This window comes from Trematomus bernacchii, unplaced genomic scaffold (genome assembly GCF_902827165.1).
Source record: "Trematomus bernacchii unplaced genomic scaffold, fTreBer1.1, whole genome shotgun sequence".
Taxonomy (NCBI): domain Eukaryota; kingdom Metazoa; phylum Chordata; class Actinopteri; order Perciformes; family Nototheniidae; genus Trematomus; species Trematomus bernacchii.
In genome coordinates this window covers 3,736,401-3,761,360 of record NW_022987797.1, presented here as the reverse complement: position 1 = coordinate 3,761,360, position 24,960 = coordinate 3,736,401, and the positions used below count along the sequence as shown (strand labels likewise).

Here is a 24,960-nt window from a genome sequence, read left to right as displayed (position 1 = left end):
GATGTGTTTGCCTTCTATAGAATAAAATGGAACTAGATGGCACTCAGCTTGTGGTGTCAAAGCAACAAAGAAACTCAACAGGAATCATGACCTGTTTACGAGTAGCAGTTTCAAGTAGGAACTACTTTCTTTCAACCAAACGAGCACGAGCCACTTGTCCTTGAGTAGATGCAAAATATTGGATAAACCGGGTAATTATTTCTGGAAATGACATTGCTGTTCAATGTTTCAAAAGTAGTGCTTGGTGTACCACAAGCCAAGTGCCACCTTTTTCATTTATTTTTAAGAGAAAGCAGACATCTATACGACAGTTTTCCCTCCAAAGCAATCTATGTATAGCACTTCAGTTGAGAGGTACAAATATGTAACTTTACATATTTTGGGGGGGAACTATCCCTTTAACAGACTCCAAAACTGGATCCTTAATAAATGGAGGAGGAGGAAGTGGAGAGATGAAGGAGGAAGACAGAGGAGGAGGAACAGATAATACTGCAACATCTCAGGATAAAGACAACAGGTGAGCAGCCGACATCAACAAGATTTGACACAAAACGATTTTTGATTTCTCTTGAGCTTACAAACATTAAAAGGATTATTTGAATATATTTATAATTAATAGTTTGCTATTTAGAAAATGTACAGTAATTTACATATTTGTAGGTGTAGATCCAAACACTAGAAGTGCATGTCAGCCTCAGTATTCTCCAATGAATGTGTAGAAATCTGTGTATGTAAAGTAGTGGTTATAAACAGAACTGCTGTTCAGGTTGTCTGGATGTCCGTTTAGCTGGCTGGAGGAGCGACAGTCCCTCAGCAGAGCAACCATCGATGCCAAGAAGGCTCAGTGGAGGAGAGAACTAGGTACACACACACACACACACACACACACACACACACACACACACACACACACACACACACACACACACACACACACACACACACACACACACACACCACACACACACACACACACACACACACACACACACCTTTACCAATTGTTTAAGTTTTTTTGCATCCTAGTTTTGGTTTTATGAAACATTAGTTTTTCCAGTTGCTCCCAACAACAGAAAGAGGTAGAGACTATCTGATGGAAGAATTTGAACACTTAGTAGCTAAAGTTACATATTTCTTTTTTCAAGTTAAACCGTGTTTGGCTTTTTGTGCAAAATCTAGAAATGTAGCTACATTTTACAGTTTATTTAAAAGTTTAGGATTGAATTTGAATATACTGAATTTGAAACTTGTTTGATTTTTTAACATATACTTGTGTGTCGTATTTGTGTATTAGATGAGCAAGTGGCTCTAAAGCAGCAGCAGAGTTCAGCTCCTGGCAGACTTCAGGTACGGCATGAAAATGTTTTTATCTTTTGAGTTATTTTTCATTATTGTGGAAAAAGTGAATAAGCTAATACGTTTCGTCCATTTAATTATTCAGACAAAATGAAGTACAAAGTACAAGTTATTTTCATGGCCTGGCTCTTGGCCATAACAAAGAACGTGGAAAAGACACGATATAAGGAAAGATATTTATTATAACAAACTCAACTTAACAAAAGAGCTACCACAATGGGATGTGTTAGTCAGTAAGATCAGTAGTGTAGGTGTGGGTGTGGGTGTGTGAACATGGTGTGGTGCAAGGTGTTGAATGCCAAACTAAGATGAAGGTAAACCAAAGCATAAATAAGGTAGCTGCTCTCCAAACAAATCCTCCAACAGAGAGAGCGGCAAGACTCTGGCTCGGGCCTTTCACTCCTCAGCTACCGGCGGCCAGGTGCCCTCAATCAGTGCTGATACGGACGAAGGGAGATCGTTAAAGGGCCACACACACAACAGGGCAGAGTAAAGCAGGGGTCGTCACAGTAACATAAGTTGAACGCTAATTTTGTTGGGTTTATTTGCCCATACACATAAAAAATATATATCTAAAAATGACCTTAAGAATAAAAAAGTGGACACTGTCCAGGACTGATATCCCCTATTAAATACCAAATGTCTCACTTAAAAAGACAACAAAGAAAAACAAAGCTAAGTTATTGAAGTTTTAAGACTTTATTAATCTTTTTTTTTTTCATATGAAACTTAATTTTGTGTGTGTGTGTGTTTCAGGCAGAGGACGACACAGAGAGTGTGTATTCAGTTCAGAGCTCCATCAGCCACAGAGATCAGCCTGCAGCCATCAGATCCAGCCTTAGACTCGGGGTACAACTGCATATGCTTACGTGTAAAAATAATTTTACAATATATTGAGTATTAGTGTGTTTTTCATTCAATTTAAATAAAGTAAAATTATCTTTTTTTTCCTCCTGACTTGTCTCTGTAGGAGGTCACCCCGATGGAGGAGGTGCTGTGTGCGGAGAGGAGGGAGGAGCAGAGGAGGCGCTGGTTGGAGGAGCTGGACCGACAGAGGGAGGAGACGAGTGAACGCAGGAGACGAGAGAAACTGCTGCAGAGCCAGGTACAGGAGAGACGGTAGAAACGCGGACAATGCATGGAAAACAATACTGCCTGTGTCTGCTCTGTGGTTCAAATCATCAACACACTTTTTTTGCGTTATTTCGTGACCCATGCTACACCCCTAACCCAAGTTTCATGGAAATGGGCCAATATATTTCCATTATCCTGCAGAGAAAAAAACAAACCAATCCGAAAACATAACCTCATTTGCAGAGGTAACCAGAGCCAGGTATAGAAGAGACACACTAGTAATCAGGTGCACCTGAATACAATATGATAAGATCATTTATTGATGAGAAAATTGGTTTTGGACTTTGTCCTGCAATTCAACAGAATATTAAATTATACAAACTACATAGTAAAAGAAAACATTAACATGTGGCTTACAAGCAGTAGAGACACATTCAAAGCTAGAGTTGGATAAAGTAAATGTTTCCCTTTGTTTCATGTTCCTTACTTTATTTGTGTCTCTCTGCAGACGGAGGATCACGAGCTCTGGGCCGCACACTTTGATTCTCTGCAGAGAAGACCTCCTGTGCAGACGGCTGCTCCTTCAGCTCCACCTGCAGCCCCGTCCCGTGTCTCTGAGCAGGGGGAGTGGGACCCCTCCTCCAGCCTGTCTCTGGTCTGGGAGGCTGCCAGCAGCTGTGGAGCGGAGAGTGTTGTAGGGGCCAGCATAGATACAACCAGCGGGTACCCGGGCAGAGCCAGGTAGGAGGGGGGGGACAGATGATATGGGCCGATCAGTGTAACGGCTATGGAAAAATGAATATTTAAGGGTATATCTGATTTCTGATTTTCTGAATGATGATTACCAGTTGGTAAGGGTTCCTCCTGCAAAAGTATACAGTTGGTTTTTTTCTTTGTTTATTGGGTTTCTTCAACAGCATACAGTTATTCTATCAGAGCATGTATCAAAAGTAGGTAAACAAATCTTCACTTTATAGAAAAATAGGTAGACTAACAATGTAAATACTGCTTAACACCAGGGCAAACTAAATCCCACACAGACAGAAGACAAACAGACAAACAAAAAATAAACAAATAAACAAATAAAAAACCAGTCAGCTAAAACAAAAATGTAAATAATAAACAATAAATGTCAGTACGGCAGCACCTCCTCCCCGCGACAACCCTTCCAGTGTTGGGACCTCTCCAAAATGCAAAAGTTTATTCAGGAATGATTGGGAACTTTATCCTCTTAACAAATTTGAAAAAAGGGCCCCATATTTTCCCAAATGTATTTGAGGAGCCACTCAAAGAAAACCTAATCCTTTCCATCTTCAGGAAAAAAAGGATGTCTCTTATCCAGTGAGTAGGAAATGGAGGTACAGTATACTATCTTTCCATTTAATCAATCTCAACCTTCTAGCCATTAGGGTGGTAAAAGCTATCACGTCTCTCTTGGACTTAGGGAGGAGAGGGGGGAGACCCCAAACAATGCAGTAAAAGCTTTCGGTGCCACTGGGGCAATTAGCCCGATTGTCGACATCTATCACAGGTTGGTGATACACTGTCATAGATCTGTCATAGATCCTAGCCAAACGGGCCTTAGTATAATAAATACAATGTCTTGCACAAATTGAAGATTTGTGTACACGTCCTAGAATCTCCTCCCACACCTCATCCGGTATTGGTTCACCCAAATCCTCCTCCCAAGCGGTCTTTATAGAGTTGAATGACTCTGGCTGCAACAGATACATTTGGTTGTATTGGAAATTGAGCCTTTCAAAGTTGGAAATGGTGTCAAGAAAACATCTACATTAGGTAGATTGGGAAACATAGGAAACGTGCTATGAGCAAAGCTACGAACCTGCAAATATCTGAACAAATGTTGTTTGGGAAGAGAAAACTTGTCTGCAAGTTGCTGAAAAAACCTTATCAATATACAAATCCTTAAAAGTATTGATACCAAGATTGGACCATCTTAAGAAAACACTATCTGCCAGGGAAGGAGGAAAGACATGATTTGCAGCCAATGGGGCAGAAGCAAAAAGTGATTGTAAACCAAAGTAATGCTTAAACTGGACCCAAATACTGAGGGAGGTTTTAACAATCACATTCTTAGTATACGGAGAAGTGGAAGAATGAATAGGAGTGTACTAGAGCCTTCAAAGAAACAGGTTTGGTAGGGTTTGCCTCTATAACCAGCCACGTCAAAGGAGGATCGAGGGCCTCATATTGAAGCCAATATTTAAGAATCCTAATATTGGCAGCCCAATAATAAAACCTGATGTTTGGTAAAGACAACCCTCCAAGTGAACTAGGCCTCTGCAGATATTGTTTGCGCATCCTAGGAACCTTCTTATTCCAGACAAACTCCAAAACCAAGCTATCCACTTTATGAAAGAAGGTCTGAGGGAGAAAAAGTGGTATGTATTGGAATAAGAATGAGAGCCGGGGGAGAATATTCATTTGAACGGAATTGACTCTTGCAACTAAAGATAAATTGAGTACCGACCAGCGTTCACAATCCTCTCGTATTCTGGTCAACAAGGGAGCAAAGTTAGCCTTGTAAAGATCCTCAAGCACATGTGTAATATTGATAACCAGGTACGTAAAGCTATGTTGGGCCACAGGGGAAAGTTGTGCAAAGGATCATTCTTAGCAGTTGTATTAATAGGAAATATCTCACTTTTGTTCAAATTGAATTTGTACCCAGAGATTTGACCAAATGATTGAAGAGTGGTAAGGGGAGCAGGGACAGAAACGAGCAGGTTGGAAACATACAACAGTAGGTCGTCGGCATAAAGGGAAACCCTCAACTCTATACCACTTCTAAGTATACCTGTAATATGGGGGTTGGATGGAAGTGCTATCGAAAGGGGCTCAATAGCGATCGCAAATAACAATGGACTCAAAGGACAACCCTGTCTAGTAGAGCGATAAAGACGAAAGTATTCGGATTGAAGATTATTTGTCCTGACAGAGGCTCGTGGAGAGGAGTACAACAGTTTAACCCAAGAAATACGATTTTTCCCGAAGCCAAACTTCTCTAAATTATATAAAAGGTAATCCCACTCCACTCTATCAAACGCCTTCTCCGCATCTAAAGATATTAAAGCCTCCTGAGAATTAGAGGTGGAGACATTATAGATTGTATTGAACAGACGTCTAAGGTTCGAAAAGCTGTGCCTGTTACGAATAAACCCTGTCTGGTCTGGAGAGATTATAGATGGGAGAATGGATTCCAGGCGTAACATCAATAGCTTCAATAACAAATTAAAGTCAACATTCAGCAAACTTATTGGGCGGTAGGAAGAGCAAGCTACAGGATCCTTGCCTTTTTTCAAGGGGAGAGAGATAGAGGCTTGAGTAAGAGTCTGAGGGAGGCAACCAGAGAGAAATGATTCGTTAAACATGTCCAATAATAAGGGGGCTAACTTATGCCAAAATGTTTTATAGAACTTGGAAAGATAACCATCTGGTCCTGGACATTTTCCACCTTGAAGAGAAAACACAGCTACTTTGAGTTCTGCAATAGTAATTGGCTTTTCTAGTTCTTTTGCAACAGACTGTTCAATAGGGAGAATGACCAACTCGTCAAATCAAAATTGGGAGAAGTAGGACCATGATCTGACGAGTACAGGGACAATTCCTTAAATTCCTTATTTATTTGCTGAGGTTCAGTAGTTACACCTGAATCTGTTTGGATTGGATGAGATGATGATGCCTGGCGTAACTGGTGTGCTAGCAATTTGCTAGCCTTGTCACCATGTTCGTAATACCTGGATCTCGTTTGGAGCAGAAGTTTGGTAGTATGATCTGTCATAAGGACATCAGACTGTGCCTGTACGGATATACCTCTGGGGATCGGGACGTAGCATACATATTATCCAGTTGAGATATGCGTTGTGTCAGATAAGTCCGTTTTTGTTTTCTCATTTTGTTCTCATATCCTGCAAACGAGATAATCTCCCCCCTAATATATGCCTTTAATGCCTCCCACAACACCGAGGCTGAAACATCAGGTGTTTTGTTTAGGCTCACAAAAAAAATTCTATTTGCTGTGAAACAAATCCAACAAAATCTTCATTTGAGAGGAAGCATGTATTAAGAAGCCATGGCCACGTGTAGTAGTACGGTTTTTAAAATGTATATTCATAGATATCGGATATGACAATGGCATCACATTTACATGCGGACACAGAAGGGAGTAATCTGTTATCAACCAGGAAAAAAATCAATGCGGGTAAAAGTATGATGAACATGCGGAAAAAAGGAATGTTTCCTTTTTATAAGGGTTAAAAAAGCGCCAGGCGTCGGAAACGGCAATCTCTTTCATTAAAGACTGAATTACTCGGGCCGACCTCGAAGGCATACAGACCTTGGCGGAAGAGCGATCCAAGTGGGGATTAAGCCAGCAGTTAAAGTGTGAAGACATATCAGGAATCCTTAAGAAAAGACGTTTAAAAAAGGCATCATCACAATTGGGAGCATAAACATTACCTAAAGCCACGCGGGTGTTATGAATGTGGCCAGTAACTATGACGAATCTGCCATTAGAATCAGAAATGACTGTTGAGTGAACAGAGGGAACAGATTTATGTAACAGAATTGCTGCACCCCTTGCTTTGCCCTCAGATGAAGAATGGTACATCTGACCTACCCATCCCCTCTTTAATTTCTAATGATCAATAACCTTAAGAGGAGTTTTTTGTAGAAAGATTACGTGGGCACCCAAGTGGTGGAGATGGTGTAAAACCTTGCTACGTTTGATAGGATTATTAAGTCCTTTACAGTTAAAGCTGGTAAATCTAATGTCACCCCCATCAGACAGTACTGTTAAATTAGGCTGGGTCATAACTGGGAAGTGGGAGTGTCACATAAAGACAAAAGTGGCGTTCTGTAGCAGCACTGCAAATAGAAGTACAAATAAAGATATAATGTCTGACTGGTGAAAAAACAAACAAAAAAACAACAAAACACATAATTCTTCCTTCCCAAATGCATTTGAAGAATCATTCAGGAAAACAACTTGTGGGGGAAACTTCTGTGTAGCAATGCATTGGGAGTCACCGACTCAGGAAGGAGACACGGTGAGAGTTGGAGCTTTTGATGTCAAACACTGATGGGTTTATTCAGAGTATCGGCCGGAGGATTCACATCACAAATCACGAGTCAGAGGGTCTGACTTCACGGGAGAGTTGCCACGTCAATTCTGAAGAGCCTCTCTCTATGTTAGACCTTTTAACTGGTTCACAGAGAGTAATCAACATCTCTGAAGGAGTAGACTAAACAGCTGGGAACACTGAGCCACCTGCGTCCGACACTCATGGCCTCAAAGATTTCACACCTTAGAGTCCACAAACACCGATAAAGAAGTGCCTCAGCGTTCTCACAACAAGTACCATTCGTGCCAGACAAGTTGACCGGTCTCACACTGGGGACAACAACACATATGGCACCAAGGCCTTTCCTTAAAGGAGATAACAGACGTCAGAGTAGATCATAAAACGTCACAGAGCAAAAGGTTAGATATCTGGAAGAATTATTCCTTAACAGTTCCTCTCTTTTTATCATTTTTGATAAACTTAAAACATTAGTCTAATAATAATTCTGGTCAATACTTAAATCAATAGGCGTCTTCAGATTCGAGTGTGGTCTCACCTTACAGTACATTCAATTACATCACAAAGTAGAATAAGATTGAAACATTCAATCACAATGATTGATACAGCCAATCATAATAGGAACAATTATCTCTCATCAGTGTTTGGAGCATCTTTTGTCAATAAGCACAATAATGAACACACATAAAACACAGATACATAATAGCAAAATATTTGTTTTAAACTAATATCTTTTATCATTTAAACCATTAGTTAATTTATCAAACTATAAAATCAAAACCAGAAACAGCTTAAAGATTTGCTTTAAGGCAATCACTAGTCAAAAGCATTTAAAACTTAGGTCTCTTAACTCATAAGAGATCCAGCTAAGGCATACAATTCACAGTGGTGATTTGATCAATCTGTAATCTGCAAAGTTGCAGTGTCCTCAATTTTAGGATTACTTTACGTTTACTTCATTACGCTTTAGTCAAGAGTAAGGCACTTAGTCTTAGTAAAATCAATACATTCATTTTAGTCAAGTACATTGTTCAAAATCTGAAAAGGAAAAGTTAGGCAAATATTCAAAGACTTTTGTAAAAACCTGGAAAGGAAAGATTAAACATTCTTAAAACTTTAATTCATACATTTGTGAATGCTACAACTGATCTGTACCAAATTAAGTCTATCAATTATTCTTATTAGCCATACTTACCTGATCATCTACTTATGGTACTTGGAAAGGGTTCTTCTGTGTTTATCTAATGGTGAATATAGAATATCAATTTCTTTAAATTATACTTCTCTAATTTGAGGATCAAATATGCTACATAATTGTTATATGAATTATTATAAATATTTGTTTTGGGCCAAAACTGAAATTAATCCAGTACTTGAAACATCATTTTAGGTCTGTCTGTGCATGGGTAATACATTAAAGAGTAGTGTTGTTAAGCCTGATTGCTGGATGATTAAGGATATTAACATTATCTGTTATAATATTAGAAATACCTTATTATTCAATACCTTATAATCTGAAAATATTTATTTATTAATTTTGTTTAGTGTGAAAGTGTAATCTGATCTGACAAAATATATTTATCACCACTATTTAACACATGTCTGGTCATTGGAAATATAAAAAAACAATCATTAATTGTACATCTTTAAACATCTGGTTATTCAATTCAAAGTTCATCTTTGTAGGAGAGCTGGGAGAACATGTCCGTCAGTCTCCCTGACTCGTTCTCCTCCTCGCTTTATGACACCGAGTGTCTGGTGTGTAAAGGCATCCTGATACTGTAGATTAGCACTGAGGTGCTGATTGGCTCAAACTCTTCTTCATCAGAGCGCCATATTTCAACCCCCCAATTGCTCTGCTTTTGTGTGGCTCATTCAGTGAGCACTGTAGTTAACCCCCCAGTGAGACGGAGGCTCATCTGCCGGTATTCCTTCTGCTATCTGCTTGAGTACAACTGCGTATTCCTGATGCATCCAGGTGTCCCCCCCGTGATGGGAGAGGTTAGGAAGACATCAAACTCCTCCAAGAAACATGGAACCTTGTATTATAGAAGCCTCTGAAGCCCTCACTCGTCCTGCAGGGTTGTCTGCTAGAGCCCACCGAGCAGAAAGATGAAGAGAAGCATCCCCTCTCAGCAGAAAGGTGAAGAGAAGCATCCTCTCATCTCGAACGACCTCGTGCTTCCTTGCACGTGGCTGGGGGTGCTCTCTGCACCCGGAGAGTGTGACCCTCTCTCTCTGACCCTTGGCCTTGAGAGCTGTCCTAGTTATTGGGTTAACACCTGATAGGGATGTTTTTCTGAGTGAAGACAACTCAAAGTAATGGATTAGCACATTATCATTTAATTACAAAAATAGGCCCCTCAGAATTATTTGGGAGCCTTCCTGACACATGCACATTATCATTTTGAAGGTTTGTGTTAGTCATTGAACATGCAAGAATCATATACTCATCAGTCCATAGCAGAGAAATGTTATTGTAAGTTAAAGGTGAGCTTGTCCCTGTGGATATAACCCCTTCTCAATGATTCTAAATGTATATTAATTCACCATTTACCTTTTGATAAAATATTAGTTTATCAGAAATATTTTGTCTCTTCCATAAAACATAGGTTTGAGAAATAAATTACCCAATATAAAATCAATTACTCAATATAATTGACTCTTCCCTCCCTTTTCTTACATATGGTACATATGAAATAATAACTTAGGAGTCTATTTAAACATGGTATAGTTTATAATCTATTAATCGAGAAGACTCAGTATCACCTGTGTGCAGCTCACAAAAAAAACATTGTGAGAAACATATATTATGCAGGAAATTGATACATTTGTTGAAAAACAAAGCATATCTGATTTGGGAGGAAAAGTTTCATCCCTTTAACATCTGAGTTATAACTGATGGCATAGCATGAATGATATTGGGTGTCTGAGGGTGTCATTACTGAGAAATGTCAAACAACATCAAAACCTTACATTTGAAAACAGGTTTGCATTCCTCCACTGAAGGTGACGTTATCATTGGAAACAATAAAAGCTAATTGTTTTGATGTAGAATCTATACATTGAATCGTTAGAGCAGAACAGAATGGTTGTATTGTAGCCTGAGTTTCGTGCAGCCTTTAGTTTTACCAGGTGGAAACATTGTCTATATAATGTGAATACATGTAGAACTAGACATTAAGAGACCCCTGACATTAGGCCTATTTGAAACAATAGTAGGGGCTTTTACCAGCTCGCCAACTTACAGGCATCCTCTGCATAGCAGTATGAATAGCCTTAAAAACAACCCACTCTGCGGTAACGAGAGTCATGTATCCGAACCAAATGCCCTAAGTGAAGCCGTTAGTCTCATCTGACTGACCCAAGGGTTGGTGCTGGTGTGACAGGGAGGCTTCCAAGTGTTCATAGCAGATGTCATGCTTTCAGTTCATGGCTCAGTGGGGGGGAGCAGACCCATGTGAGACAGTATCAACGGCTGTAATGTTCAGTTTGAGGAGTGTCATTCTCTCTGGGAGCAGGAAATGGTGTCCATTCAGACCAGACCATTAATGTCATGTAGAGCAGCCATAGCATCTCTGTGACTGCACTCAGCCGGACTGCAGCAGGGCAGAACTGGGTGACTTTTAGTGAAGCCGTCCATGGCCATAGACAAAATGGAACCACGTACTAACAAAAGGGACACAAGGTCATCAATGTCTCTCTCTACCTTTGGCCTAATTGTAAAACAAATTAGTGGAAGAAATGTGGAACACTAATCCATCATCATGAGAAATGTAGAGTTAATTTAAATAATTACTTATGGGTTGAAGTCAAATTAACATTAACATTAGAACTAAAGTCAGTCAAAATTGGACGTGCACGGATCAGAATCTAATCAATACACCATTTCCCCAGCTCTGTAATGAAAAGGATATCAAGATTAGGTACATTACAGGAGTGTTAAAACATCCAAACATGCACACTTATCTTATTCTAGTAGAGATTAGAGGACAGGTCTAATGTTGTGAACAAAATGATCAAGTCAAGTTATTTTATTTATTTTATCTTATGTACCACATTTAATTTAATAATTAATCTTAAATTACTAATAACTTTAAAGAAGGCAACAATTTACAATGTGGATAAGGTGAATACTTATCCAAAGTGTGTGTGTGTGTGTGTGTGTGTGTGTGTGTGTGTGTGTGTGTGTGTGTGTGTGTGTGTGTGTGTGTGTGTGTGTGTGTGTGTGTGTGTGTGTGTGTGTGTGTGTGTGTGTGTGTGTGTGTGTGTGTGTGTGTGAACAGCTTGTCTGCCCAAGGTTACAACATTTGGGACAGCAGTGAGAATGTTATGAGAAACAATTTGTTGCTTAGACTGAACTCGAAAGAAGCTAGACTGGAACATTTTAAATAAATCGAAACACTTGTACATTAATTAAATACATTTGACATTTAGCTTGAGCTGGGTTCAATACTTTCTTTATGGTATTTAAATTGGGCTCAAGTAGAACCTTTACATGGATTTGGCTTGCAACACAAAGTGATACCGATCTCTGTCTGTTATGATTTGAAAGTCTCATGATTTAAAGTGTAGGGCTGTGAAGGAGAGGCCCTTGGAAAACTTTTTTTTTTTTTTAACTGTAATTACTTATTGTAAAGAGATTGCAACATTATACTTTTTAAATAATTGCTCAATTCATTTAACACATTATGCACACTGTAATGTTAACGTCAACAAATATATTGATCCTGGCTTAACCAGCGACCTTTACTCTTTTGTTCATAAGCTCGGTTTCAGAAAACTTGTCAGTAGTTTAACAACTATTAGAATTGTAGTAATGTCTATGGAGACCAATTGGTTGATACGAGAAATCATTTGAAGCAGTTTAATAAAGAATGTTAAACTATATTTAAAACTGTAATTGAACTTCAACTTATATTAATTATCTGATTCCAGTGGCCAGTTGGAACAGATAATCAACAAAGTTTCCATTTTGCAGCAACAGCGCAAAATGTTTCAACAATAATTTGTATTATGTCTGAGTCTAGTTCTGTCTTATCAGCTTTGTTTCTGAATGTGTTCAATACATTAAGTTTTTTTTTTCATTATTACCATACAATACATAGATTTAAGAATAAATGAAACAAATAATACAACATTGACCTAAAACAGCAGACAGATTTTGCAACCCTGACCTCCTCAGACAGGTTGTTTACGACCAGCAGTGATGCCTCTGAGGGTCTCTGGGTGCAGGACGGGGCATAGGGTTTATAAAAGGTCACAAACATATCTTAACATAACAGCAATACAATTTAAAAATGTATTCTTAAAGTAATATAATCTTCTCTTCTTCTTACACCTACAGCGCACACCCTGAACAATGTGCTTCTTGTTTACATGTTCCTCTGCACACTCAGATGCAGGACATAAAACACTCTTTTGCTATTTATTTTCATTTGCAGCACATCTATACTACCAGAATTTTGCTTTACATTTATATATTATTTATTTTTCTCAAGTCATTTACTTTTGGTGAGTTAACTAAAGCTTAGTTTATTTTACCCTGGCTATGGACTGATTCATTATTAGTTGTTACAAAACATGCACAAGACGGCGGTTAGACAAACCAATACAGACCCCCGATACAAACAATCAGACAAACAAACATGAACTCGTAATAAACACCAGTGCGTCAGCAACAGCTCATCCAGCTCAATTTAGTCCGGATTAAAGAGGTTTCAGAGGGGGTAGGGAATTATCTGTCAGTGGGGCACCTTGACTCGCGCTCCCACCCTTGTATACAAGTCCTAGATCGGTGCCTGAAGACCGTCCAAGAGCAATAACTAGCTTATCCTCTTGCGACCCCACTACCCTGTTCTAGTGGTGCTCAGGGGCGGACTGGCCATCTGTAGAATCTGGAGAACCACAGAACGGCCGGTCGTCAAGGGCCGTTGACGGCCGGCCAGCCCTTTACATTTTTTTTTTAAAGTCATCATTTAAGTTGCGCTTACGGCCGACAGAGGGCGACAGCGGCCGCTAATGCAGTTGTGTGGTTCTTATCTGTCAAATAATCACACACGAAGAAGAAAAAAGACCGGCCACACGAAGGCCCTCGCGCGGAGGGTCCGCCACATTACGTGCTGTTCCAAACCAACGAGTGTGGAGCGGTGTGGAGGGGGAGTGGGTTATCAAGCCCTCAAACAGCGAGTCTGCAGCGGTGGAGACCGGTCTCTACCTGACCGGAGTCACGCTGTGTGTGTCCGTCAGGTAACACGCTGTTTACAAACAGTTCCAGCAAACATCCACTGATAAACTCGCAGGTGATGCTTATAAATGATGCATATAAATGTCGCAAATTGACAGACCTTTTTGGCAGCAGCGCTGCTACAAGCACTATCAGCAGCAGCTTAGAACAAGTGCAAGATGATGAAGAGAATGATGAGGGCGCGAGTTCAGATATACAGCCAGCCTCCTGCGTTCATGATGATGGACAGAGTTGAGCTGGTGGCTTCCCCTGTTTTTTTGGATTGTAGTTATAATTTTAATAAATAAATAAAAACACTTCGTTTAGTTTCGGTAAATATTCTGCCGGCCCATCTCTCCCCCATTCTCAATTCCCCATCCCCCATTTTACAAAGAGTGAAACAGCGCCCCTCTAGATGTTATGGTGAAACAGTAGATTGCACTCTGTTGCGAGAGGAGGCTAGCCGAAATTGGCTTCCCTTGGTGAAAAGAAATTGAGGGATTGACCAATCAGATGAGGCTCACGTCATGCCTCACAATCCAACCAAATCGCATCAACTTCAGTTCGCCCTTAAAAAGTAGCAAGCAATTGAAGCAAGTGCAATTATGGAGGGTGAAGATTTGGATTATTTCATAACATTTTTTTTTACTAAACTTCCACTACTACAGCAGCAACTCAAAATGAAATCTGATGACAGGCCAATGCCCAAACTGGAGCTGTGTACAGAGAGGAAAAAAGGAGCGAATCGGACGTAAAACTTTAAATAATAAACAGCGGATTTCTAACATTTGACATTTCATGTGGCCGGACTGGGTCAGTTTCCAGGGCTGAATTTTTGTCCCAGTCCGCCCCTGGTGGTGCTATGCCCCCCCGATCTGGAGCGCATAGACTTTTTTCTCCGCTACCCTTTCTATCCGAAACTACACAGTTAACTGTAGTCCTACTCGACCAGCCTATACACACGCCATCATGTTCATCACAACGATGAAACACAGTTTTGTTCTACACTTGCATGCCACTGCCCACCCGTGATCAATCAGCCTATAATTTTATGTATGCACCCCGGAACGGCACCAGTTCCTCCAGCAATGTAGGGAACTGTGGCGCATCAGGTAATGCACGCACCTCGCACCTGCCAGCACATCGTAAACGGCCACAAGCCACGAGAGTGCTTTTAAACCATCTCGTTTTTAATAGAGACGGCGGTCGTGTGAGTTAAAGCTATAGACAAAAGCTGTGACTTTCTCCCTCTGAGTTCACTTCACCAGCCCATGCAGATACGGGGAGGTATTTTACACACACCCCCCGGAGCCGCAGCAGCTGGAGCCGTGTTTTTTTTAGAGGCGCTGGGGGTAATATCTCTGGCTGCTTTAGTTAACTGCTAGTGTTGGCCGCTGAAACCCCCGGAATCTCGGCGATTTGTTCATTACAAATCTCTATTTTGATTTGACACAGAAGTTCCACTTTACTGCTGCCCTCATTAAGGTCTTTTTAAACATCTCCGTGTATGCCTGTACGGCACATACGTCCCGAGCAGCACACACAGAGGAAATCAGCCAGGACAGAGTCCCTGGATGATCCCCTGGGGTTTCCAGCCCCAAATGTTCATTAACCAAAACGAAACACAGTCGCTTAGCTTCACAGATAATTTTAGGATACCGTCAATCACAGATTCTGGTAAAACAATGTCCAAATGTAGATTTGAAATCACACTTACCAGTTCTGAAGATCTGTTGGTATCCTGCCGACAACGCCAATTTGTGGGGGAAACTTCTGTGTAGCAATGCATGGAGTCACCGACTCAGGAAGGAGACACGGTGAGAGTTGGAGCTTTGATGTCAAACACTGATGGGTTTATTACAGAGTATCGGCCGGAGGATTCACATCACAAATCAAAGAGTCAGAGGTTCTGACTTCACGGTAGAGTTGCCACGTCAATTCTGAAGAGCCTCTCTCTATGCTAGACCTTTTAACTGGTTCACAGAGAGTAATCAACATCTCTGAAGGAGTAGACTAAACAGCTGGGAACACTGAGCCACCTGCGTCCGACACTCATGGCCTCAAAGATTTCACATCTTAGAGTCCACAAACACCGATAAAGAAGTGCCTCAGCGTTCTCACAACAAGTACCATTCGTGCCAGACAAGTTGACCGGTCACAAACTGGTGACAACAACACATATGGCACCAAGGCCTTTCCTTAAAGGAGATAACAGACGTCAAAGTAGATCATAAAACGTCACAGAGCAAAAGGTTAGATATCTGGAAGAATTATTCCTTAACACAACTGATTTCCAATTTCTGCACATTTTTAACTTCATAAACATACTTACATTGGCATTAAGCAAAACTTGGAAACCTTGTAACCTATTTCCTTAGGTCGAGTCTGGACTTGACTTTGGGTTTCATAGCCAACACTTTAGATTTACTATTGGCTAAATGTAAGATTCATTTGTCCCCTAGTGGTTTTTCAGGCTTTGAATGAATGTTCCCATTCACGACACGAGCCTTAAATCTCTAAATGGCTCAGTTGTTCTAGCAACAAGTCTCATCATACAACGACTGTATTTGAGTTTCTAAACAAATTGCAGATTTATATCCAGGTATATAAATGAGTCAATGTTCTCTCCTATTTTGTCCAGCCATCTGAGGACCATGACCGCCCTGCTGGATCCCACCCAGATAGAAGAGAGAGAGAAGAGGAGGCTCAAAGAGCTGGATCAGCAGGTAGGAGGAGGAGGAAGAGGAGGAGGAGACAGGATGGAGTACAGCAAGGTCTTTATTTGCTGGCATTGTGAACAGTGTCACACGTCTCCTCCCACAGCGAGCGATTGAGGCCCAGGTGGAGGAGCGACGGCGGCAGAAGGAACAAGAGGAGGCGAGGAGAAGAGAGGAAGAGAAAGAGGACGAGAGGAGGGTGGCGCTAGAGAGGGAGATGCTGGAGAGACAGTACGAGATCGACACACAGAGGGAGAAGCAGAAGGTTGGGACAAACAATGCACACATTTTCTCCACACTGTATTATTTCTATGTTGTGTTGTAATTATAATTTGTGTGTGTGTGTGTGTGTGTGTGTGTGTGTGTGTGTGTGTGTGTGTGTGTGTGTGTGTGTGTGTGTGTGTGTGTGTGTGTGTGTGTGTGTGTGTGTGTGTGTGTGTGTGTGTGTGTGTGTGTGTGTGTGTGTGTGTGTGGTGTGTGTGTGTGTGTGTGTGTGTGTGTGTGTGTGTGTGTGTGTGTGTGTGTGTGTGTGTGTGTGTGTGTGTGTGTGTGTGTGTGTGTGTGTGTGTGTGTGTGTGTGTGTGTGTGTGTGTGTGTGTGTGTGTGTGTGTGCATGTGCAGTCGACCAACCTGGCAGAGCAGCTAGAGAAAGGCAACGATGACGACGACAAGAAGAGCCAGCAAGACATGCAGGAGCCCAGCGGTGAGTAGAGCAATATTAAAAAGTGTTTTGCACTTTGAGAGACTGATTTCACACCTGACCTGTTTGGTACACGGATCATTTACTTTAAAAAGTACCGGTACATTATGAAAGCGATAATATGCAGGAGTCATTAATGAAAAAAGGCTCCCGATGCGAAGCAGCACTGATGGAGGTTTCTGTAACTGTCAAAGTCTGTAAAAACCAGGGGGCGTTGCCTGGATCTAGTATCATGTGGAGCTTAGCCCAGCCCGACAATTGTACATTAGAATAAATCAAATAAAAAATGTAAAAGAAATATATATATGTATATATCCCTCTCCCCTGCTCCTCTGTGAAGCAGCAGTAAATACGTTTTAAAGTATAGCATCTTATTTTACGTATATATACGTTATCATTTTACTAATCACTCCCCTTTTAAAACTGTATTTTTTTTAACTGTCTTATAGTATAAATTGGAATGATTTCATGTCTGTTATTATTTATTCAGTTATTTTTTACAGCTATATTAAATAGATAAAGGTGTCCCTTTGAAATACTTGTTTACTTTAATGGTGACCAAAAGGTTTGAGACCCACTGAGATAACTTAGACTAAAGTGAACTATCTAAACACTCAGAGTCCTTTACCTCACTGAGCTGTAGTTATCAGAGTCTCTCAGTCTGACAGGAGAGAGCTCTATCTCCACCTTCCTGTAGAAAAGGCTTCTTATATCTGTTAGCGCAGCTAGCTAGCAGCACCAGATGCTAACAACAATCCCCTTAACCAGTGCGCTCTCTCTCTCTCTCACTCTCTCTCTCTCGCTTGCTCAGTCACTCACACACACAAAATGCGCTTGTGTGCAATGCCACTGCTTTAAACACTGTGAGAGCCCACCCCGTGTTCCTGTTAGTGTTTACTTCCTGTCTGTCTTCTTTTTGTGATTTCACTGACCTCCAGCACTCTGTCTCTTAACCTCTTTCCTTCTCTTGTTCTGTTTTTCTTTCCTTTACTGGGGACAGTTTAGTCATCATGAATACAAAGTTTTGTGCTCTCCACAAATATGAAAATGAATATTCAAATAGTACTCCATGGTGTTTTCTGATGGAGAAAACTAATGTTTGTTGTCAACAGCCGATGTTACATTTACTTCACTACTTTTTGCTGATTGATGCGAAATAGTCCGGCAGTCTGTTTGCGAGAATTTACAATCTTTCGGATTTCCAAATTGACCAATCAGAATCCAGCATTCAATTAAGCAATGTAATAAATAATGTACATTATTGACGCTGTAACTGTTCTTTGGTATGGCCCAATTAACTGGTGTGAAGAAATCAGTCTGTGTGTGTAATTAGTACTTGTTTGTGTGTTTCAGCAGTAAATAGGCAGAGCGAGTGTTTGGAGAGGGAAGAGGTCAGCAGTTCAGCCTCCCCATACAGAGACACTGCTGTACAGACAGGTAACTCAACTTAACTCCTACAACTATTACTGTTATTATTACGGCTTGTGCTGTAACCGCTACTAAAACAACTATTGGTAGTACTTCTGGAGAATCGGAGCAACGGGAGTAATACAGCAGGTGCTCTACTGCACCAGTGTGATGAAGAGAGAGCTGAGCCAGAAGGCAAAGCTCTCAATGTACCAGTCCATCTTGGTTCCTAGGGAAGTGTTCTAGACCGAGGGCCCCAACCAGCACCAGGTGGAGGGATTTTATCTCCACGCTGGCCTGGGAGAACCATGGAATCCCCCAGTCAGAGCTGGTTTATATGGCAAGGGAAGGGGAAGTTTGGGGCTCTCTGCTGGAACTGCTACCTCCGACCTGACTTTGGATAAGCAATGGACAATAGTTAGATGTTTCCACACTCATTCAACAAAGAAAAAAGGCCTTTAGAATAGTCAAAACTTTTTTTTAAAAGCAGCCAGATTAAATTATTACCAAATTTAGATCGTCTTACTGTTTTATTATAACTGTCTTCCACACATTGCGCATATCTGTTTATTTTAATACTCTGTGGGAATAGTAGTCTTTCCCACAGAAAGACTACTTTAGATATTACGACAATATTACGACAATATTACTTTATAATAAATTACAAATATTACTAATATGAATGTACTTTGTTACAGCCAAACTTGCTGTTGAATTCTTCACATATTTTAATGCTCATTATTTTGTCAGAAAACATCGAATAGGGATTTGATCACAGCTCACAAACATATTTCCATAAAATCCTAAAATCCTCCCCCCTCTTATGTTCTGTGTGTAGAAGCAGCTGCCATAGTTCAGACTCCTGACGTCGCTGCACAGTACCAGCCCCCCCCCCCCTCCTTCATCTGTGGCTCCTCCAAACAGCAGGACTCGAGCAATGACAACCGGCAAGGAGAACATCTGTCTACCTGAGGGAGGAGGAGGAGGAGGAGGAGGAGGAGGAGGAGGAGGAGGAGGAGGAGGAGGAGGAGGAGGAGGAGGAGGAGGAGCAGCAGGAGGAGGAGGAGGAGACCCGTATGAGGCGTTTGCCAGAACAGACAGAAGCAGGAGGGACAAGAGGAGGCCGGAGTGGAACACACAGAGGTACAAACAGTGAGAATAGTTTTTAGATTGAAGCTACACCTGAAAACAGACAATAATGTATATTGTTTCATAAGTGTTGAAATACAAGGATCATAATCAGAATACATTTATTGGCGAGTAGATTTATATATACAAGGAATTAGCTTTTGTGTATAATACATAAAGATGACAAGATTTGAAAAAAAAGAAATATTATAAAAAAGTATTCTAAATGTTTTATATGAATAGCTTAAAGGTAGGGTATGTAATTTATTTCAGAAACACTTTTTGTTATATTCCATGGAATGCTCTTAACATCCCGATAGCAATGAATATATTAAATGCTTTGACAATAAATACATAAAAAAATGTCATCTGTGGAAGCCGTAATACTGTAAAAAGCACGACCAATCATTTTAGCCGGCCCGGCTAAAATAACTGTATGGCCTACCTGCCTGTCAGCCTTCCATCTGTGCACAAACTTATCTCGTGCCCTCATTGGTCATGTGCGCGTTCGTGTGTGTTGGAGGAGGGGCTCTGTAAGGAAGTGGCAGATTTCTTCCGGTTGTGTATTTTCTAATTCTAGCGATCTCGAGCCGGTTTCTCAAACTTACCTACCCCACCTTTAACATAAATATGCAACAGTGAAAATACAATAAAATGTGACAAATTACTGTGAAAAAACACATATCTGAATTAAAAGTAAAATGCTGTGCTGTTCACACATTGTACATTTCATTTTTTCTATGGATATATTGATTTAGGAGTCTCTATCAATACCATTTTATTTCCAAAGAAAAACAGTGTGTGCACGGCACGGTCAAATCACCTAAAAACCTTGTGCCCCATTGCGCCATCTAGTGCTAGTGCTCAAAACAAACAACAAAAATATAGAAATGGACACAACAAATGCTATTCGACCATTAATTTACGTACCTATTGTCACGATCTGTCTGTGTTGTGTTTTGTCTTGTCTAGATCTGTCTTTGGTTTCCTGTTTTATTTTGAAAAGTGTTCACCCCCCGTCTTGCCTGTTGCTTCCTGTCTGTGTGTTCCCTCCTACCTGATTACCCGATTGTGTTCACCTTGTGCCCCTGTGTTTTCTCCTCCCTCCTCACCTGTGTCTTGTTTGTTTCATTAGTCCTGTGTGCATTTAGGTTCTGCTTTTTCTATTAGTCTTTGTGAGATCCTTGTTTGTTGTTGACTGTGTTCACGGGGGAGAGCTCTGTATGTTACTTGTAGCCTTGAAATAAAGGTATTTTCTGTTAAATCTGCATTTGGGTCCTGCCTGCTTCGCTCAACCCTGACAGAAGGATCTCACCAAGAATGGACCCAGCAGACGAGGTGACGTACAATTTAATGTGCTTAAAAAATGACTGTCGATACGCCTCCAGAAGAGAGGCAGTCTATCATCTCTACGGCACGCCAAGAAGTAACCTCGAGGCCCTGGTTAAGGGAGTTACTACCCGAGTGGGTGGAGGACTTTTTCGGTAGCTTTGAGGTCAAACCTGTTTCCCGGCCTGCTAGCCCCTGGCATGCTAGCCCCCTGCCTGCCACAGTTCCCAACAAGGCTCCTTTCAAGGACCCTTTCGCTGGGTCTCGTCTGGCCTTTGGAGGACCTCTGAGCCTCCACAAGGCTTCAAGGCAGCATGGAAGGAAACGCAAGGCCAGGATTCCAGCCCGTGCCCCAGCAGCCATGGTCCCGGCCCCAGCAGCCATGGTCCCTCCTCTAGTCCCATCTCAAGTCCCATCTCCAGTCCCTACTCAAGTCCCTTCTCTAAATCAAATCAAATCAAATCAAGTTTTATTTATATAGCACATTTATAAAAGATTTTTGGTCGAGCCAAAGTGCTGTACAAATAATAAAAATACCCTACAGTAAAGACATTTTACAGCTAATACAACAGCACAGTTTGTTCAGATTATCAGTATGAGAAAAAACGACACCCTCTGTCCTTAGAGCCTCACATCGTACAAGGAAAAACCTCCGGAGAAAAACCCACAGTTTAAAGGGAAAAAATGGGAGAAACCTCGGGGAGAGCAACAGAGGAGGGATCCCTCTCCCAGGACGGACAGACGTGCAATAGATGCTGTGTGTAAATCGAAGAGATAATACGTTTTACAGCGTAGGTAGGTAGACCGAATGTTAGGAAATGCATGTGTCTATAATAAGAAGATGAATCCACGAGGATGTCAACAACAATCCTGTGGGAGCCATCAGGGAAGCAGCATGACGAGAGCCAGGCAGGACCGCAGAGACCGGTTCAGCCACGACCCAAAGTCCACGACTTAATCCAGAACTCAGGGTAGAGGATCCAGGGCACAGGACCACAGCAAGAGGATCAGCCTCGACTCCGGATCCCGGCGTCGATATAGACAGGGGTGCACAGGTACGCATGCGCGGCAACAATTTGAAATGCGTACCGTCACTTGTGTCACAAAGCGCATTTGCGTACCGACGTACTTGTGAAGCTTTTCCAGAAGGCGACAGAGTCGGTCTCCGTGTGCACAGACAGGGCTGCTGTTAACGTCCGTCTGTACAGCGGCACTGCGCTAAAACAGCTGATCACAACGTTCACACGCTCTGCGGTCACGAAGCTCTGTACTCCACTACCACCCCCCCCCCCCCCCCGATGACAATCGCGAAGCGCTGTACTCTACTACTACCACCCCCCCGCCCCCCACCCCCCCCCCCACCCCCGTTGACAAGCGCAAAGCGCTGTACTCCACTACCACCCCTCCCCCCGTTGACAATCGCGATACAGAGGGCTTCATGGAAACTTTGAGGGGAGACAGAAGTTGGAGTACCAAACACTGACTCCAGGTACCCAGAGTACCTCACTGAGAAAGTTGTGTGCACCCCTGGATATAGACACAAAAGAAGAACAATTTGGCTGGGTTAATTGGAACATGAGAATACATAGACACAGACAGACAGAAGGAAGAACAAGCACTCCCTTAGGATAGGTTAAGGGAAAAGGGTAGCAAGTAAGAGAGTAAGAAACAGAGGTGGAGAGGCACACGCAGGGAACAAAGTCCCCACTGGAGCCTGAGTTGGAAATTGGTGAGAGATAGGGAGGTACGCTGTGTCTACGAATCGTAACACTCCCCGGCCTGCCTAAGCCACTCTGCAAACCTGTTTCCCTCTAATAAAACCTTGAGAGGTTAGAGAGGGAAAAGGTTTTGGATAGAGAGGATAGAAAGTATCGATTACAGGAGTAGAGAGTATGAGAAGTAGAGAGAGACAAGATTTAGAAGAATGAGTAGTAGTAATAACCTTATTTTTCAATATACGATCCAAGTTTTTAGGATTTAAGTGAAAGAGCAAGGACCCAAATATAGGTGAAGATGCACAGCGTATCTACGTCAATGCAGTCTTATTAGATTATTATATCAGCTATAAGCTTTATCAAAAAGGAAGGTCATAAGCGTACCAATAAAACGGATAGGCTATCGGCCGTCCGAACACAAACCGGAAGCCGAATTCCACAAAAGTGGAGCTTGATAAGAGAAGGCTAGAAGGCCAGAGAGAAGAAATGAGTTTTAAGTGTTGATTTAAAAACCCCTAGGGTCTGGGCCGACCTCACATGGAGGGGCAAAGTATTCCAGAGCCTGGGGCCCGCTGCTACGAATGCTCGGTGCCCTCGGGTTTTAAGCCTGGTCTTAGGCACTATCAACAGTAGCTGGTCAGCCGACCTTAAGGCTCTGGCTGGGGTGTAGCGATGGAGGAGTTCGGCTATATAGGCCGGAGCCAGCCCATTTAGGGCTTTGAAAACAAATAAAAGGAGTTTAAAATCTATTCTGAACCGAACTGGAAGCCAGTGTAGTGAGGCCAGAATTGGGGTGATGTGGTCACGCTTTTTATGGCCAGTGAGAAGACGTGCAGCTGCGTTCTGAACTAGCTGCAGGCGTCTAATTGACGCTTGGTCCATACCCACATACAGAGCATTGCAGTAATCCAGTCTCGAGGTAACAAAGGCGTTAATAACCCTTTCTAGGTCTTTAAAAGATAAAAACGACTTGGTCTTAGCCAACAGTCGTATTTAAAAAAAGCAGGTCTTGACTACGGTGCTGACCTGCTTATCAAATTTAAAAGCGCTATTGAAGGTCACTCCAAGGTTCATGACAGAGGAGAGGATGTTTTTATTGAGGGAGCCCAGAATATCAACCGGGGAGGCTGGAGGTTGGGGTCCAAAAAAGATGACCTCGGTCTTGCTCTCGTTGAGGGTGAGGAAGTTTTGGCTCAGCCAGGATTTAATCTCTGTTAAGCAGTCCATCAACTGCTGTAGTGAGTTGGCATTTTGATTGAGAGGCAGATACATCTGTACATCATCAGCGTAACAATGGAAGAGGATATTATGTTTTGTGAGAATTGAACCTAGGGGCAGTATGTACAGTAGAAAAAGGATGGGGTCCAGAATCGAGCCTTCGGGAACCCCACAGGTAAGAGGGGCTTTGGCAGAGGAGAAAGCACCTAGCTGCACTGAGAAGCTACGGTCTGTCAGGTAGGACCTGAACCATGCAAGGGCAGAGCCTGTGATGCCTGCGGACTGTTCAAGCCGTGACAACAGGATGCTATGGTCCACAGTGTCAAAGGCAGCTGTCAGGTCTAACAGCACCAAGACAGTTGGGCTACCTGAATCGGCGGCTAGGAGCAGATCATTAAAAACTCTTAAAAGGGCTGTTTCAGTGCTGTGCATGGGTTTGAAGCCAGACTGGAACTTTTCGTGGATTCCATGCGTGGTTAAGAACGACTGCAGCTGGGCGTAGACTACTCGCTCCAGGGCTTTAGATAAAAAAAGGTAGCTGTGAGATGGGCCTAAAATTTGCGAGAATGGAGGGATCAAGATTTTTCTTTTTAAGTAGTGGCTTGACCACGGCATGTTTGAAGGCAGCTGGGACACATCCTGAACTAAGAGAGGTGTTTACAAGCAATAAAATACTCGCTCCAACTGATTCAAAAACATCTCTGAGAAGGCGAGAGGGAATGCTATCTGAGTAGTCCCTACTCAAGTCCCTACTCAATTCCCTTCTCTAGTCCCTTCCCAAGTCCCTTCTCTAGTCCCTTCTCTAGTCCCTTCTCAAGTCCCTTCTCAAGTCCCTTCTCTAGTCCCTACTCAAGTCCCTACTCTAGTCCCTACTCTAGTCCCTACTCTAGTCCCTACTCTAGTCCCTTCTCTAGTCCCTTCTCTAGTCCCTTCTCTAGTCCCTACTCAAGTCCCTACTCTAGTCCCTACTCTAGTCCCTTCTCAAGTC

General features: G+C 42.0%; 1 protein-coding gene across 1 annotated transcript in view; it reads left to right on the top strand.

Annotated features, from left to right (window-relative positions):
- Nucleotides 1–24,960, top strand: part of ccdc66 (coiled-coil domain containing 66) — a 55,546-nt gene that overhangs the window by 4,925 nt on the left and 25,661 nt on the right. Inside the window, 12 exon segments of the mRNA XM_034149876.1 lie at nucleotides 406–517; nucleotides 767–861; nucleotides 1,295–1,347; nucleotides 2,113–2,205; nucleotides 2,327–2,461; nucleotides 2,939–3,171; nucleotides 16,400–16,484; nucleotides 16,582–16,740; nucleotides 17,097–17,178; nucleotides 18,529–18,612; nucleotides 19,421–19,470; nucleotides 19,472–19,725. Of these exon segments, the coding sequence (XP_034005767.1) occupies nucleotides 406–517; nucleotides 767–861; nucleotides 1,295–1,347; nucleotides 2,113–2,205; nucleotides 2,327–2,461; nucleotides 2,939–3,171; nucleotides 16,400–16,484; nucleotides 16,582–16,740; nucleotides 17,097–17,178; nucleotides 18,529–18,612; nucleotides 19,421–19,470; nucleotides 19,472–19,725 (1,435 nt within the window).